Consider the following 17,956-nt stretch of genomic DNA (forward strand, 5'->3'; position numbering starts at 1 on the left):
TTAACTTATATTTAACGTTTATGTGCAGTGATTTACAACAGCATGTCAGATATAATTTATTGTGTCATCAAGTGAAACAAATGAAACAGACCGGTTGTTATCTAAAAACATTAAATAAACATAAAACATGGTTTTCCTTTAAATATTTTTTGCTGATAACCATGATCTGAAAGTTTTCTGTTCTTTTTTTAGCTCGTTTTTGTTTCAGACATTTTTTCTTTTTCAGTTTAAGTTGCTTCCAAAACTTTAATCGCCACCATTTTTTAATTATAGTTACCAAGCCCACTGCAGGGACAACTGTCTAAAGGTGATTAAGTTTAGCCACAGCTTCTTGACCTCGACGAACACAGAGTTGGCTGTAATTCAGTCGAGTTGGCACAAATTGAGCTAAAACTTGGAGTGGTAGTAGCTGAGTGTATCTCCAGTGGGACATTTTGGTTCTGATTGGTCATCTCAATGGCGGACGATCCGGCGGTGTTTTCATTCAGGATCCCCCGCGACCCCTTGCTCCCACGTCTCCCGTCCCAGCTCCCAAACAAGAGGCTGGAATGTCGGGTTTCCATGACGCTAACGGAGTAAAAACCTGCCAATGCTTTGCTGGCAGGCCTCCTCCTCATCAGGATCAGAGTCTGATCCCCATGTAGCCTTCATTCACCGGGGGCTTATTATGCCAAGGAATGCCGCTTGCTCCCTCCTCATTTCATAACCCCCGCTGGAGCAGGGATGGTGGGGTGCAGGGGGGGGTAAATTTAGGATGAATCCCAAAGGACAGTCCGCAGCCTCCATCCTCTTTCTCTGATTCCCATACTCGCCAAACTCCTGCTTTTGTGTTCCTCAGAATCCCTCTACTGCTCGCTAAAAAGCACTCAAGCTACAAGTTTTCTTGAAGAAGAAGCAGCAGTTGCTGTTCCTTAAACGCCTCACGTGGCAGGCCCGTGATGCAGACAGTCTTACTGTTTATGGGCAAGAGGAGAAATGGATGTGGAGGAAAAAATACATCCACACATTTTTTTGAAAGCTGTAACTTCTCATATTGTGTTTTTTCATCCGCTGAAAGATGCTTTTATACCAAGTCAGGCTGTCCGTGGTGGGAACAAGTCTTCCTCCTTTTGTGTGCCACCCTTAATGGTAGTTAAGGGGTTAAATAATCAGTCTCTGTACATTATCCCATCTCCTGCTGTGCTGGTGGACGCAGCCATAATGACTTGCTAATTATCCTCCTTTTAGGATTTTCAAACGGGCCAACTGGCCACCGCTGACGATCAAAGCCCCCTGAGATTTGCAAAGGAAGACCCCTCTGCCTCGTGGGCAATAATAAATCTTCACCTTGGTTCCTTCAGGTGCCACGATTCAATGGCTAGGCAGTAATATTAAACTTACAAGTCTACGTGAGAGTGATTTATGGTCATTTGTGTTTTCTGTAGATTCAAAAATTAGTCCGTAAATAAACAGTTAGCCTAATTATTGGCTCAAGTGTTTAAGCAGCTCTATAGTGAACTCTCATAAGCTTAATCGTGGTGCGTTTGGGTTTTTCCAACACATACGTGTTTTTTGTAATGATTTGTCTCATGATGTGACTAGAGGTGGAGACTCCACCTGATTTTGCCTTCTTTTTTCAAGTTTGAGTTTTCTGATTGCACAGACGTAGAGTTGGGTGGGTGGTTTGTGCCAGAAGCACACTGGCCCGTTTCCTGCCCCATGTTGAGTTGGGCAGTGAAACAAAACCACAAGAGTCCTACTGGATGAAAAACTCACCAGGTCCTCTGGACTGAAAGGAACTGGATGTGGCAAGTGATGAAGATGAATGAGGGTGGTTGCTATAGAGAAAGATGGGACTCTCCAGGTCCCGTGGAGATTTTTTAAAGAAGTTATAAGAAACATGGCTTGTTGTCAGGGACTTGTTCTGGTGGTAGAAAACTGTCTAGGATTTCTACTTTTCCTTATGTAATTATATTTGTCAGCATAAAGTTGTGTCTGGAGATACAGCTGAATAATTTTATTTATTCACATGCACAGTAGTTCCTCGATACTTCGCAGTTCGACTCTCGCAGACTCACTCTTTTGTGGGTTTTCAATGTAAGATTGTATACGACACACGACTGGTGATGGAGAAAGACAGATCCCGCCCCCTCCTTTCTCTTTCTGAAGCTGTGTGTCACAGCAGAGCAAAGACACACAACAGGCAGGCATGCAACAGACAGCCTCGGAAAAAGAACGGAGGGGGCGGTCTCTTATACCTGAGTGAGCTGCACGAGCGGCATGGATTGCTTATTTAAAATAATCAAGTGCGACCTGAACTGAGTCTTTAGTCCCCCTCGGCTATTACTGAGCGGGCCAGGCCACCGGGAAATGCGGCAAGTGCTCCCGATGGTCAGTCCGATTGGCTCAGTAACCGTTGCATCAGTCCGTCTTCTCTCTTTCGCTGTGCTCTGTTAGAACGTTTAGCGAGTTTAGAACATTAAGAGCATTGCAAGAGTGTGAGAAAAGTTATATATACATATATATATATATATATATATATATATATATATATATATATATATATATATACTACAATAAATATAACGTCCTTACTTCGTGGATTTTCATCTATCGCCTGGAACATAACCCCCTCGATAAGTAAAGGTCTACTGTAAACACTGTTGCCTTCAGATTTGTCCACCGATGTTTATATTTGAGTGAACCAAAATCCATCAATTGTTCCTCGTCACAGAGCAAAGAGAGGGAATTGGAAACGCTGTCCGCCCATCCGTGCATGTTATGTGCATGATAACTTGAAAAATAAGTGAGGTACTGGCTTCCATTTTGGTGTGTGGCTAGAGCTAGGAGTAAAAAAGTGTTGCCAGGTTAAAATCCAAGATGCTTTCTAGTTTTTATATTGCTGGAAAATAGTTTCCTCAAATGACTGAGGTGGCCAAAGATTAATCTACCCCCTGGCTCTGCCATTGGACCTGGTGGTGGATACAAATGTGTCCCCTCCATCACTTTGTGCTGCCTCAAACAAGCGTGGGGAAAAAGTACCTCTGTTCTTAAATGTTGCACCAAAGACATTAAGGTTTACGTGCATTCCCCGTTTAATCCCAGTCCAGAAAAACATTCGTCTCTACATTTATTCAAATCCCTCAGCGACGGGGGACATCGACGTACCGCTTGTTTCTTTTTGAGACTTCATTAATCCGCAACAAATGTGCACCGCTCTGCTTTTCTTCTGTTGCTTTAAAAAAAAAAATCTTTAGGAAAAATAATAAAACGTCGTTTTCTTTTGGTTTTCTTTGTGCTTCATGCTCCTAACAAACCAAACATTTAGTCGGACTCCTCTTCTGACCTTGGCACAGTGAGGCCCATCATTTTTAGCTCCAGCATCAACACAATTTGAGCCTGTAGCTAAAATCTTTCTGATCTCTGTTTCCATTAAAGGTAATCCAGTGGTGCTCATCTGAACAATCTGTGGCTCTTACTGCCTGGATGTTTGGGTGTGTTTTGCAGTGAGGTCTGACAAAGAAACAGCCATTAAAATAAAACCAGCTAAACACATGACTTAGGATAAATATATATTTAAAAGCTAAAGTCAAAACAATCTGCTCAGCTGCTTTTGTATTTATTGTTTACAGCCTGGCAGGACTTGGCCACGGAGCCATGAAATGTTTGCTGTTCTGCCAAGGTGACAGTCACCTGCATGCTTCTGACAGGCCATAAACTTTAATTTCAGCCTCGCTTCCTTACTCATTTACAATTCCTCTTCTGTGAACTCATTCCTCAGTCATGCCAAGAGCTCATTTTCAAGGTTACTTGATAACAAAGTGCAAATTGTCCCTTTGAAACTGCTGTTGACTCATTCTTTGGACATCACTTGTATAAACCTGAATACCTGAGATGCATCTTTTAAAATGGTCTTCTAAGGAAAGGTTATGAACAATTATGATCTTACCTGTTGTGGGTAGCTCTTTGGATGACCTTAGTTTGAAGAAAGGGTTTAATTCTGACCAGATTGAAGAGCTAAATGCTAATCTGTGCTGAGCTACTGGGGCCAAGGGCCGGTACCAGTCTGTGGAACATTTTCCTTAAAGAAATCTATATAAATATAACCTTTCCAGTTCCACAGCATCTTTTCTTAAAAAATCTGGACTATCTTTTTGTTTTCATAGCTCAGTTTAATTCTCAGTACAATAAAACTAAATTCCATCAGTTTACGCAGTTTTGCAGTAAGTGACACATTCATGTTCCTCAGAAGCTCGGAGTGATTTCAGTCTGACTCAGACGTGATCAGTGCAACTGTCACATTATCCTTTTGGTAAAAGGTCACCAGCTGGAAATGTTGAAGCTGTTTTTATTGTTTTCATTGATGTCAAATAAACATTTCCAAATAATCTGCTGATATCCTCTTTTTTTAAATCCATCTCTACAAATTAATGTGTATTTACTTGAAGTGAAAGAAGCTTTTAGCTGGTATATTTCTATTTGCAGAGCACCAGGACTGCCTCCATCAGGCGGTTCACGAGCGACTCGGTGAGCTGCTGCGAGTCCTGAAGGCCATCATCAAGAAACACCAGAGCCTGAACTCCGTGGACATCCTCAGCACGGCCGGAACCGTCATCTCCACGGTCAAAGGTGAGCGGAGCTCACCAGCTTCTCCCTGAAATACATAAAGTCTGAGTTATCCGTCAGCTACTCCTCCACCTTCTGGTTTCTGTCTCTGATCCTCCCTCCTCTCCTGACAGCCTCCTGGACCCAACAGTTGCATGTTTTCACCCTGTCCTCTTAAGCCCTGAAAGCAGTTTGAAGAACTAACGAGAAGTTTTCTTTGGTTCCAAAGCTGCTTTGAAGGAAGCTTCACATTAAGATTGTAGCCGAATGGAGTTTGCAGACTTAACAGAATAACTTGATTACAAGGAAATTGTGTCGTCCTTACGGTGATAAAATATATCTAAAAGATATGAAAGGTAAAGGAGAAGAGAGAGACAAAACCATTTACAAGATAAAAAGGACAGTCATACAGCTCAGCATCCTGTTGCACTTTAAGGAATTATAGCACGTGGTTGTTGCGCGTTTTAGCAAAAACAAATAGTAGTTTTCATGCAAGTCCCATCTTTTGTGCAGACTGATGTTCAAACAGAAACAAAAAATAGCATTTTTTTTTTATTTTTGGCCGCCTTAAAAGACAAGTGACACTGAAAGATTTGAATTAAACTCTCAGAAATCAATCAGTAGGCGTTCATCTGTAACAACTTGAGAAGCAAACCTGATTCAAGATGGCCGCCACAGACAATGTACCTTATCCAACACATAAAAGTTCTTAACTCAGTCAGTTTTACAGAAATTGTGCTCAGACTTTGTGTGAAAGTAGCTGAGAGTCATCCCCAAACATGCTTGGAGTGCTAATAGATATTAAACAACAGAGCTCTTTGTTTCAAACTTTGGTATTCAAGTTATGTACATCATATTTTAAATTAAATGACTTTTCCTCTTCAGAAAACCTATTGTACTGTAAAAGTTTGTTATTAAGCTGTTTATTTCAAAGTATCACAATATGTGGAGTTTTAATAACCCTTATTTATGCGCAGAAGACCACAGAAGCGTTCATTTTGTTGTTTTAATAGTTTGAATGTTTATGAAGCATTCACACTATTATGATCCGTTTTTCTTCTGTATGTTTTTTGGCATTTTTCTCGTTCCACAATTATTGGTCTATTTCAATAAATCATAAATCAAAACGTTCAGCTCTTTCAGGACAATCCTGCCAGGACTTTTGGTATTGGTGCAACTTTAGCTTTTTGAAATATTTGGCCTTTTCTTCCATTTTTTTCTCATAGAAAATGAATTCAGCTCATTTTACATCCTTCACATTTTTAGATGTGTTTACAACCTTTTACTGCTCCTTTCACATTTTGTTCTGCTTCAGCTTCTTTCAGCTTCCTGCTGCAAATTTAAACTTTTATTCAAACTACTTTCAGCTGTTTTTTAGCTGTTTTGTGCTCCTTCTAGGATCGTTCTGCTAACTACAATATTTTTGTGCTGCTTCCAACTTATTTCTGCAAGTTACAGCTTTTTCTGCTATTTCAGCAACTATTTAGAAGTTTTTTGCTAATTTTAGCTTTTTCAGTTAATTCCACATTTTTTGCACTCATTTTAACTTTTTTAAGCCTAATTCAGGTAAATTGTGCTCTCTCCACTTCCTTCTGGTAATTTTAGCTTCTTTTCTCTTTTTTTTTAGCTAAATTTCAGCTATTTTTTGTTGCTAATTTAATCTTTTTTTAGCTAATTTCCTAATTTTGTGCAAACCTAATTCAGCAAGTAGTTCTTTCTCCTTTCTTGTAATAATTTAGGCGTGTTCTTCATTTCAGCTGCATTTCAACATGTTTTTAGCTAATTTCCTAATTTTGTGCAAACCTAATTCAGCAAGTAGTTCTTTCTCCTTTCTTGTAATAATTTAGGTGTGTTCTTCCATTTCAGCTGCATTTCAACATGCTTTTAGCTAATTTCAGCTGCTTTTCAGCAAGTTCTTCCACAATATGCATTCACAAAGTCTTTTAACAGGAACTGCATTTTCTCTAGTTAATCCCTTTGAGTCATATAATCTCCGGTTTGTTCCACTGTTAGAACATTCAGCTTTAATCCCATGACACTTCACACCTTTTTGCATCTTCGTACGGAACCGAAGCCCCGCCAGTCGGCCGACGTTGGACCAAACGTAGCCCCTGACGAGCGTTCAGACAGCGTCGCGCGTTCCCTGCTGAAACAATACCATTTTTACCCAATGATGTAACTTCCGTGTTTGGACCGTTGGTTGGAGCCTGAGCGAGTCACGGCATTGTGTTCCAGCGAGCCCCAGGATGTCCTGTTGTGGGGGGAGGTGGTGGGGGTCTGGACAGAACAGGAGGAGGTATAGCAGATCAAGAGCTGGTGGTAGCTACAGTAGCTGCTCTGGAGGTATCGGGATGCTTCCCGTGGATAATACAGCTTTTCTTTTTTACTGAGACGAGCCTTCTCTAAGATCTCCAAACAGACATGTTGGTTTTGTGTTAAAGGTGAATGCATTTCACCAGTCGACACGAGTCGCGCTGCTTCCTAAAATCCACAAGACTTGTTGGTGTTTTATAGGAGGGCAAGAAGCGTTTGGTTTGAGGTAGGTGGTTTGTAGTTTTGGTCCAAACAGCATCAACGTTACAAAACCTTTTAAAGTCCTAGGTGAATTTCTAAGACTTCTTATTTGACAAACTGTTGCAACAAAAGACTTCTCTTATTTTTACTTCTTAATTTTGGTATCACATGCCTCAGACTATCTGGTATTCTGGCTCTTTCTTTCAGAATAACATCATATTTCTCAAATCTCTGCTCATCCCTGATTCAAACGCAGGACACTTAAATTACACAACAGATTTGATCTTGGATCACGAGTGTCCAAAGTGCGGCCCGAGGGCCATTTGTGGCCCTTGGAGTGATTCTGTGCGGCCCACAGTTGCAGTTTAAGAATGGTATCATTTTGTCCAGCAGACTTTCTGCAGATTCATTGGTAATCCTTTTTTATATATTGTTTAGGTTTAACAGCAAAACGGATGAAAAATGATCTCAAAATGAGCAATATTAAGCAAAATACAAATCTTTGGCTATAATCTTTTAATTTCACTGCATGGTACAAAACACAACAAACCTTTACTGATTTCTACCAGAAAACAGACTTTTGGATAATGACTCGTAAAACTTGGCTAAATATTACAGTTGAACACATAATCAAGAGGGAAATCTGACATTTTAAAATGAATATAACGTGGTATCATCTACATACGAGTTGATGAACTTTATCAAACCTTCTATGAATCTGTAGCGACTGACAGCTGGACGATTTTTCTAAATTTCGATCAACCTTTTGGGCCGTTCATGGTCCAAAAGTCTGAACTTTTAAAATGACACTTACTCAAATTACGCTTTTGTTGCTGAGAACAGATTAAAATGAACTTTCTAAACACAATAAAACAGCAAATCAAATTAATCAAATCATTTTTAATAAAACACATAAGCTTAGTGTTTATGAGGCTTTAAATGTTTTGGGATCTACAACAATTTAACTCTTTCTCCACTGAAATCAGTAAACTTTTGTCCTTTCTCCAAAATATTGTTCACGTTGAGTTAAATTCACATTTTTGTGGCCCTCCAGTCCTTTTGATAGTTTTGGTCCACATATAAAAATGTTTGGACACCCTGTCTTACATGAACATGCAGTAATAACGGTAGACGTTCAGCCTCCAAGTAAGTTGGACAAAACCACCACGATTTAGGACGTATCCATCAACGTTTTCATTTTTCAGCCTCAACATTTCCTCCGTGTCATCAGAAAGTATTCATTCACGGGCATAAACACAAAGAGTTGAGAAGCTTTCAGTTTATTTCTAAGTAAAAATAGAATTTTCAGCCTCAGCTTGGTCCAAATTACAAACGGTTTACCTACAGAACTTAAGGAAAGTTGTTTCCTTTGTGAAAAGCTCTCCAAGTCTTCATTGTTTGAAGGAAAGGAAGGACTGAGGAAGCGCTCTGCGACGCCACACATTTATCGCTGCGCCTTCGGACTCCTTTTGAACGTCTCCTCTCCGTATAGTTTTCTCTAAGGAACGTTTACAGTGACGACTGATTACCGCAGTATTTACAACAACACGGTGTTGTTGTTTCCATCGTTCCGTCCTCCGTCGTCGCCGTGTTTAGGCCTGCAGCAGGAAACTACTGCCGGGCCAGATTACAGCAAAACGCACACAGTCTGGGCTTATCTGAGCACATTTATCAGAGTTAGTTTTTGATGCCTCCGAGGGACTTTTTGACTTAAATAAATAAATAAAGAGTCTCGGCACACAAACAAGGCTCTGAGCTCTTTGTGTTGTTGAGGAGTGCAGCGTGACTCATGAGAGAGTCTCACCAGCTCTGACGCCGCGGACAGGACGATGAGTCATGCGGCGAAACGTTAAGGCCTCAAACTAAAGAGAAATCCAGCATGATCCCTGGTTTTGTTTCACATCAAAACATTTTAATCTTTCTTCACATGTGACAGGAGTGAACTTCAACGAGGTGAATGAAGAGAACAAACAGAAGCTTTTGGGTGAAATCTACACGGCTATCGACACTTTGGCGTTCACCTTTGGCAATGTGTAAGTGTGACATTGTTGCTGCACCTTCAATAATTAAGGGATATTTTGGATATTTTAAAGAAGGGAAACGCTACGAACAATTAATATTTTACCTGTTGTAGACAACTCTTTAAATGACCTTGGTTTGGAGTTTATCTCTGACTCAGCTAACTAGCTAATGGCTAGTCTGAGCAGAAACAAGACCAAAGCGTGTCGCCGCTATCTTAATCCAATTCTAATCTCCTAAATTATATGTTCACGTTTAAATTTTTAAAATAAACCTTAAGACTACCATCCGTTTTAATTTGCATTAAATTTAGGGATTATTTGTATGTCCTAATAGTGTCTGCAGCAGCTAGCTGTAGCACTTCCTGTAGGAATACTGTATATCAATATTTTTGTGGGACTCTTTGCAATTTCATTTATTGTAATTCTTGACGTTTTTGCATAAACAATATTTGAGGCATTTCTATCATCTTGAAACCTAAATGATTGTAGTTTATTTTACATAAATAAATATACATTTTTGTGCCTAGCAAAAAGAAAACCCCAACTAATCACAGGCTGCTGACCAACGATTTGCATTGATGCTAACGTATTATTAAAAATGCTGCAGAAAAGCTAACAGAATTAGCATCCTGCTTATTACTGGAGATTTATAAATGAATCAAAGTTATTTCTAAAGACAGTTACAGTAGAACGTCAGTAATTAAAGATATTTATTCTTTAGAATTCAACAAAGTAAAGATGAAAATAATAAGAAAACACAGCTCTAGATGTTTCTACACCAGGAAGCTACGGTAACTCCAGTGGGACAAATGGCACCACACAGCAATGACTGCTGACATTTCTTAAAGATTAACGCTAATAGAAATTTATTTTTTTTCACTTTTAAGAATCAATTTAGAATCGTCCCCGTCGATGATGTGTCTCAAAGTAGATTTTACCTTCTGAGCCTCCGCTTGGACGGATTTATATCCTCACACTATTGTCAGTTTCAAATACTTTGTGTCTTCCAGCAAAACTATTCTGACATTTTCCAGGAAGTGACTAGCTAGCACAGGACGTGCTATAGCTAGCTGCTTTGTACTTGCAAATAACCAGGAAGGTCCATGTAAATAATTTGTGATTTGTCGTCAACGTTTGCGATAATCCCTATGAAATTTAAGAGATTGGAGCTTTTTATACGACGAGTTCAGATTATTCGTTAGCTCATGGACCTAAACTCCATTTCTCCTGCCTGTTGATCCATGAGCTCTCTGCAACAGTTTAACCTTTCAACAAAACACTTTAAAATGTCTGAAATACTCTTTTTAAAAGAATATTCACAAACGTTTGTGTTTTAAATCTCAACCCTTACTCAAGATTTGAATTCTTTGCATTTGGTGTTTTTTGGTGAAACAGTTTTTCCACAAAGATTTATTTAATTTTTAATCTTGTTTTTATTCTGCTTCTCTTCAGAGTGTCTGACTTCCTTATGGGAGATGTAGAGAACGGATCAGTGTTGGGGCTCCCCCTAACTAAGAGAAGCAAGGTAAGAAAAAAATGTATTTGTACCTTCATGGTCTCGTCAAGTTTTGAGTTCCACAACTGAATCTGGCAGCGAAGCTCAACGTGTGATAGTGCACGTGGTCAAGTTTTGCTCCCCGACCTTGTTAACTGTCAGGACGTGGCCCGCTGCCCCTGAGCTGTCAAACCAGACACGTGACAGATTCCCCAGCAGAGGTCGAGGTTCAGGGGTGAAGCGGGCCCTCGCAGGTTGACTCACCGGCCTCAAACAGTGATAAATAGCTGCTGTGTGTTGTTTCCTGCTGCAGACTTGACTGATCTAAAGAGGAAGTCCACGTTCTGATAAGGGCTCTTTTAATCATGCTAGTGAAGCATTCTCTGCTTCAAGTAGGAAACTGACCCCCCCCCCCCACACCCCCCACCTTCCCCTGTGGATTTTTCTTTAAACATTTGTCTCCTTTTCAGTCTTTTGAGAACCTCTCTGTGGAATCCGGAGGATCCGGTCCTGAGAAAGATGATCCTCCAGGTAAGAGGCTGAACGCAGCTACTGTACTGACGGGGCCTCAGTGTGAAGGATGAAAACTAATCACAGGCTGGATGTGTAGGAAAGAAATGTGTTTTTTCTGCAGCCTCCCTACTTTGTCTGTGAATTAGTAACTTATTAATTGGGTACTGTCTTGTAAGAGGCAGCACTTGTTATTATCCACTTGAGATGGGTTTCTTAACTTTATATCTTACACTTCCATCAACTTTAATGTGGCCCGAACCGCAATGTGTACCCCCTCAAATGTTATATCAAAACGATCAACTTGGCATCATGATGCGTGCCATTACTTTTATTGGCGTTTCGAGTTACCATGGTAACGTAATTTGCAAACAAAGAAGCCATTTTTCCTTATTCAAAATGCCTGACGGAACTCAACAGCGTCTAACTGTTTGTAACTGATATAACTCAGTCATTCTTTGAGCCGAAATTTTCTTTGGTTGTAGCTGAGAGCGAGTTTTGATACATTTGCTAATGCATATCCAAAATCCAAGATGTCTGCCTGAGCTAAAAAGGAAAAATACACTAAATCATCTAATTTTAGAGATATTGAGCTAAGATTTTGTGTGTTGACAGCTGAGAATGTTTCCCGTCACATACTTGTCCAAAACAAAAATCCAAGATGGCCACCAATGCTACATTTAAATGGCTTTAATTCAGCCATTTTTACACATACAGAGCTGAAATTCAGTGTGATTATAGCTGAGAACATCCCCCATCACATACCGAATCCAAATCCAAAATGGCCACCAAAGCTTAAAAGAAAAAATTACTACAACGCGTTGATTTTTTTTTTGCCATATTGAGCTGAAATTTGGTATAGTGGTATCTGAGAGGTGAACCCAAACACATCAAAATTTTAAATTGGCAGCAGCATGGCAGTCCCCGTCTTAAGTTTCTCCAGAAACTTTCTAGTTCATATCTGCTGTCAGTGCTGGTTAGCCTTAATGGTATTAGCGTAAGTTACCAGAACCAGAGGTCAGTCTGGGCTTTTCCTGCTGACTCGCACTCACAGATGTTCCTAGCGAGGTATTGCATGTACTTTAGGTTAAGTGTCTCACTCAGCTGCGACATGTGGAGACACAGAATTGTAAGAAAACCTGCAATTATTTACCTAAAATCACACACACAAATTCTCAGAGGTATTTGGGCCAAAATTCACCAGGACTTTGTAAGTCTATCAAAATAATACAGCTCTCAAGAAGTTGAGGAAAGGGTTTCACTTGGCCACCACCAGTCGCAGCCCCATGAGATGCTGGTTTTAGAGGTGAGGTGTGTTGGACGGTCATCCCTTATGTGGTTTCCATGCTTGCTGCAGGGCCGTCTCCACCGATCCGGGCTGAAGATGTAGACAGGACGCTGCAGCGGCAGGACAGCGGCGTGGAGTCGGTGCTGCTCTACGCCAAGGCGTGGTCCAAGTACACCAAGGAGCTGCTGGCGTGGGTGGAGAAGCGGCTCAGTGTGGGTGAGTCGGGGACGAGAGATGAGCAGGAATATATAAAATAGTCGGTGACAATTTCTTTCCCCCTTAACCAGCATCCTTTACTGTCACAATAACCCATCCATAAACTGCGGTCTTCCTTTTTTAATCAGACATCCAATAATTTCCTCTTGGCGTCGTGCTAGGCATCATTTCTCGGTTAGGTTTGCAAGATGGCAGCATGGCTAGCAGTCTCAATAAGTCTCTGAATCATCAGCTGCTTGAGTTATCTCAGAGACGATAATGTTGATGCTCATCAGGCAAATAGCAGATTTAATGAAGTCCAGAGTGATTCTGATGGCGATGAGCTGACTCCTTTAAACTTACAGAATCAAGAACATCGAGATCCCTCTCGAGCTAGTCTTAATACATAACCTGAGTTTTTTTAAAGTGGTTTAAATCCAATCCACTTGCATGTTCGGGCTGCCGTTGTTACGCCATACTGTTTTACATTATCAGTGTTTAACGTATATCTTAGTGTAAATCTTAGATCCTTATATATTGTTTATTTTTACACTACACCCATCGTAATAAACAATAAATCAAGATAAATGAAAATGATCAACCTCATTTTCATTTATTGGCTTTATCGTTTCTTCGTGTCTCTCTCTTTCTTCTGAGGACACTGGATGACAAAAGGCTCAACTCCGGTGCTCTTCACTGACCCCTCCCATTTTCTCTTTAAAATCCATTTTAACGATCCAAAATCACATTTTTGGATCGTTAAAAGCAGCTAAGCTAACGGGCCGACCTCGGGGGGAAAAAACCTCCGTCTTGTTGAAGCTCCAAAATTTACGGTTGAAACCCGTGCCTTCGTGTAAAAAGTTGTTTTTCTCTGTAAAAAGAAGCTGAGAACTTGTTTACTGATTTTTTATTAAAGCTTTGTGTGAAAAATGCTATGCTAAAGAGCTCAAACTACACCGAGCATCCACAATTTTGAGAACCCAAGAGAGACAGACCATGTCATGTCAAGGGGCCTCCCTCCCATTTTTCTTAAGAGACACGCTGCTCGCTCCCTCACTATCCATCCTTTGGTTCAAACAGTTTTATACTGCCATCCTGTGGTCAAAAAAGGTTCTACATGCAAAACAAATAAACATTTCTTCTTAAATCTAAAAACGTTAAGTCTGGTCCTCTGGACATTCAAAAAACAAAAAGCAAAAAAAAAAAAAGTAGAAACGTTTCATCTTTCATCCGAAAGACTTCTTCAGTCAGACTGGTTTAGATGCACACAGCTAAAAAGCTTTGACTTGATATTTCCAACATAAATATTTTTGATAACTCAAATATCCTCGATATATCACCCAGGAGCTTAAATTCATCCACGGTCAGCACCTCTACTCACTACAGCTTCAATGTTTCACCTTTATCTGGATTCTGTCATCCTTCTACCTCTCCAGGCTCTCTTCCACCTGCTCTCTACTCATGACAAATGCTGTGAGCTTTTAATTTTGATCAAATGTGATTTTTTGTTTTTCAGGTTCTGCTTTTGAGAGAAAACAGTTTTAATGTTTTCTAGTTTTTCCTTTTTCAGTTAATCATGGCTGCTGTTTTTATATCACATTTTCTACTACTTTGTTTTATGCATATCACCCAAATGAAGGGCAAATAAAAACATAAGGTTTGCTCGACTGTCTGAGCTGCACCTGAAACAAAAAAACCTTATTCACGCTCAAGGTCCAGTTTGCCGTGTGAAATCTTTTTGTTTGCTAAATTGGTTAATGAGTGGTTTGTGTCCGACACACAGATCTCTCACCTGTTCAGCATCGATTATCGCTTCATGGACTTTGTTTTATACATTCATTTGATTAAAAAGAAAAAAGCTTAGAGATTTTTTTTTTTTGGGAGTATCTAAGTATAGTTTTTAGTTTATCAAATATTGTTTGTTGTGTTCTAATGTTTAAATTTCAGCTGTCTTTTGTCTTTTGCAGATATCGAGTGTGCAAAGAGTTACGCCAAGATGGCCGACACTGCCAAGGTGCTGGCAAACCAGCAGGTGAGCAGATGTCGCAGCTACTTTTGCCGTTTCTGTCTTTCCTAAAACGTAATAAGCCGATTTTCTCCGTCTCGTTTAAGGAGTTCATGCCGTTCCGTGAGATTTATACGACGGCGTTCAAGCACGACGTGGAGTACAGTCAGCTGGTGCTTCAGACCGCAGTGATCCTGCAGAGCAACAAGTTTGTGCAGGTACCTCGTCGGAAGGAGCCGTCTGACTCCGTCAAGTTCCTTCTTCCTCGTCCGGTTTTCTAAAAATAAAACGCTCAAACAGGAGTGCGCTGTTCAGATTTATGATTGATCAAAAATGGGCATAAAGTTCTGTGTAACTTATAAACATTGATAAACTCAAAATATTTGCAGTTCTACAGCTTTTGTTTACATCGTAAGACGATGTGCAAACTTAAAAAAACTATAATATTTGCTGTAAAAATGCTAATTGTAAAAGGCACGGACTGGTTACCAGTTTAGATGCAAAAAAAACACTTAATTCTTCTGTCATATGCTTCCTGTGGTTTATATGACTTTTATTAAAATACAACAATTTAGTTTTTGTCCCCGCTCCCCCCTCGGACCTGCTTCTCCGAGCCTCATCCAGTTGTAGCCAAGTGCAGATTAACTTTAAACTTAAAAAAAAAGGGGGGGGGGGGACTTTTTCAGTTGGTCGTATATTTTTCCTGCTGGATCAGTCCGTTACGGCTCGTTTATCAGAGGAACTGCATCTGTTTGTCTTTTCACAACAGCTCTGTTTTTAAGTGTTTCCAACGAGCTACAAGAGTTAGCATGTTAGCAGGTGAAACAAAATACAGAGGCTAAGCTAATTATTTGCTAACGTCTGCTCCTAGGCCACAATAAATTGATTTAAAATCTGTCCTGAAGGCAGGAAAGAGCCGACACAGAATTTAAACGGAGTCGACGTGTTCACTGTTGTTTTCTGTCTCCTTGTTTATATCTGTGCAATAAAGCAACTACATTTATTATTATACTGTTACACATGCAAAATGAGCATCATGAATCAATAGGCAGGAGAAGTAAGGCAAATTGTACATTTTACCGTATTTTTCGCTGTAAACGTTGCGCCGCCTTTTAAGTCGCATCAGTCCAAATATGTCTAATAAAGTGGAAAAAGCCATAAATATGTTGCTTCGGCGTATAAGTTGCAGGGCATGCAAATTATGCAAAAAATTACAATCTATAGGTGAAATATACGATAATTTGACGCTAAATCCAAATGATATTTTACAGAAATTAACCTCTGAAGATCACTTGAACTGTCATTAGGACCTTGAAATCATTTTATGATTTTAAATCATTTCTTGTGTAGTTTACTGTACATATGTAGTCAATTAATGTTTGCATTTAGGGATTCAGAATGGCTCAAAATAATAATCTTAGTCTGGAGAAGTCTGAGGTTTTTAAACTAAGACAAACAAGAGGTCTTGATGACTGCCATGCGTCCCTTCCAGCCTCTCCTAGCCAGAAAGAACGAGCTGGACAAACTCCGCAAAGAGGTCAAGGAGCAGTGGCAGAGAGAGCAGAAGAAAATGGTGAGTCGTGAACTTTGAACAGAAATGTTGGATCCAAGGACTCGCTCAGTCCAAGAGCGCTGCTCCATTTCACCTGTTTGTCTCTGCAGCAAGAGGCCGACAGCGCTCTGAGGAAGGCCCGGCTGCTGCAGGCCCAGCGGCAAGAGGAGTACGAGAAGGCCAAGGTGACCACCAGCCGTCTGGAGGAGGAGCAGAGCGCGGGAGGAGCGGGGCCGGCGGTGGCCAAGCAGCTGGAGAAGAGGCGCAGGCTGGAGGAGGAGGCCCTGCAGAAGGTGGAGCTCTCAGACTTCCTGACGTTTGGAAATATTTATCTGTCGCTTCACGTTGGCATGCGCTTTTCTTTTCAGGCGGAGGAGGCTAGGGAGCACTGCAAGGCCTGTCAGGTGGACGTTGGCGTGAAGAAGGTGGACCTGGCCAACACCAAGAGCGAGATAATCACTCAGATCAGAGAGATGGTCTCCCAGTGCGACCTCACACTCAAAGCTGTGAGTTCAGAGCAGATCTCTAAACTTTAGTACAAATAAAACCTCAACAAAGAGAATTACAGTACAGTAGTCCCTCGTTTAATGGGGTTACGTTCCGGACCCACTCACCCCCTGCAATAAGTGAAAATTCCCAAAGTAGCAACGTTATATTTATTTTAGTATTTATATATTTTAAGGCTTTAGAAACCCTTCCCACACTCTTGCAATGTTCGAAACTCTTAAACCTTCATCATTTTAACAACATAGGTACAGTACTGTACACGTAGCTGCTAAATTTTACTCACCAGCTCTGCAGAACAGGAGCGGCTCAGTTCTGGTCCACTTGGTTCAGTTTCGGCGGACTTACCCTGCTGGTTCTGGCTCGGGGTAGTGGCGGTGGGCTCCGGAGGAAGCGCCGGACCTACGGGCGGTGCGTGACGCTCGGAAGTCCTCGTGAGCCGGCTAACGGCTCTCTCGTTCGCCAATGGGTCTGGGGGTCCGGTTCTGCTTCGGTTCTGTTCTGATTCTGTGAAGCCCTTGAGCACCAAAGCACATTTTGGGGAGGGGCGGACCTACAGGTGGCCGGTGTGGAACCGGTGGGCCGATTGAGCAGCCCGATAAAGATGAAAAAAGTCCCGGTGGGCTCCGGAGAGAACGTCAGACCTACGACGGCGTGTCCCCCGCTCGGAAGTCCTCGTGGGCCGGCTTCCAGCTCTCGGGTTCACCGATGGGTCTGGGGGTCCAGTTCCTGGTGGTTTCGGTGCAGCTCTCTGCATGTGCTGGGCGCCGAAGTCACTGTACCAAAACTGATCAAAACTTTCCCTCTACACATTTCAGCAGAAGGTAACAGGGCTTCTGGGAAATGTAGTTGTTATGAGTGGCGATACAGTGTAGGCTTATTGAGAGAAAACTACAAAATGGCGGTGCCTGTCCGAAGTATTTTATCTTTTCGTTAACTTTTTACTGTACAGTATCCTGTACTGTCCCCATCACGTGAGTAATATTAAAGTTGACAATGGTGTCGTGTACAATTAATTATTTATTTGTATTTTTTCTTCGTGTACAATTTTACTTTGAAAAACCGCAAAATAACGAGTCCGTAAAAGTCGAACTGCAAATTTGCGAGGGCCTACTGTAACTGAAACGCAGTTTATTTTAGCTACCTAACATTTCTTTTGTGCTTTTTCTGTATTTACTTTGTTGTACTTCATGTGCAGCGGCAATATTTACTTATTTATTTTAACGTCAGCTTTAAAGCCCTCCGATTCATTTCTTGTGGATTAAACTGCACGTTGACTGACAACCGA

General features: G+C 40.9%; 1 protein-coding gene across 1 annotated transcript in view; it reads left to right on the top strand.

Moving 5' to 3' along the window:
• The window catches only part of arhgap29a (Rho GTPase activating protein 29a), a 44,418-nt gene that overhangs the window by 14,846 nt on the left and 11,616 nt on the right, over positions 1-17,956 (top strand). The window contains exons 2-11 of the mRNA XM_037694157.1: positions 4,465-4,608; positions 9,035-9,131; positions 10,572-10,644; positions 11,085-11,145; positions 12,482-12,628; positions 14,575-14,639; positions 14,720-14,830; positions 16,105-16,185; positions 16,275-16,457; positions 16,533-16,670. Coding sequence (XP_037550085.1) covers positions 4,465-4,608; positions 9,035-9,131; positions 10,572-10,644; positions 11,085-11,145; positions 12,482-12,628; positions 14,575-14,639; positions 14,720-14,830; positions 16,105-16,185; positions 16,275-16,457; positions 16,533-16,670 — 1,100 coding nt within the window. The remainder of the gene's footprint in view (positions 1-4,464; positions 4,609-9,034; positions 9,132-10,571; positions 10,645-11,084; positions 11,146-12,481; positions 12,629-14,574; positions 14,640-14,719; positions 14,831-16,104; positions 16,186-16,274; positions 16,458-16,532; positions 16,671-17,956) is intronic.

The sequence above is a fragment of the Nematolebias whitei genome, chromosome 20, assembly GCF_014905685.2.
Source record: "Nematolebias whitei isolate Nwh7 chromosome 20, NemWhi1, whole genome shotgun sequence".
NCBI lineage: Eukaryota > Metazoa > Chordata > Actinopteri > Cyprinodontiformes > Rivulidae > Nematolebias > Nematolebias whitei.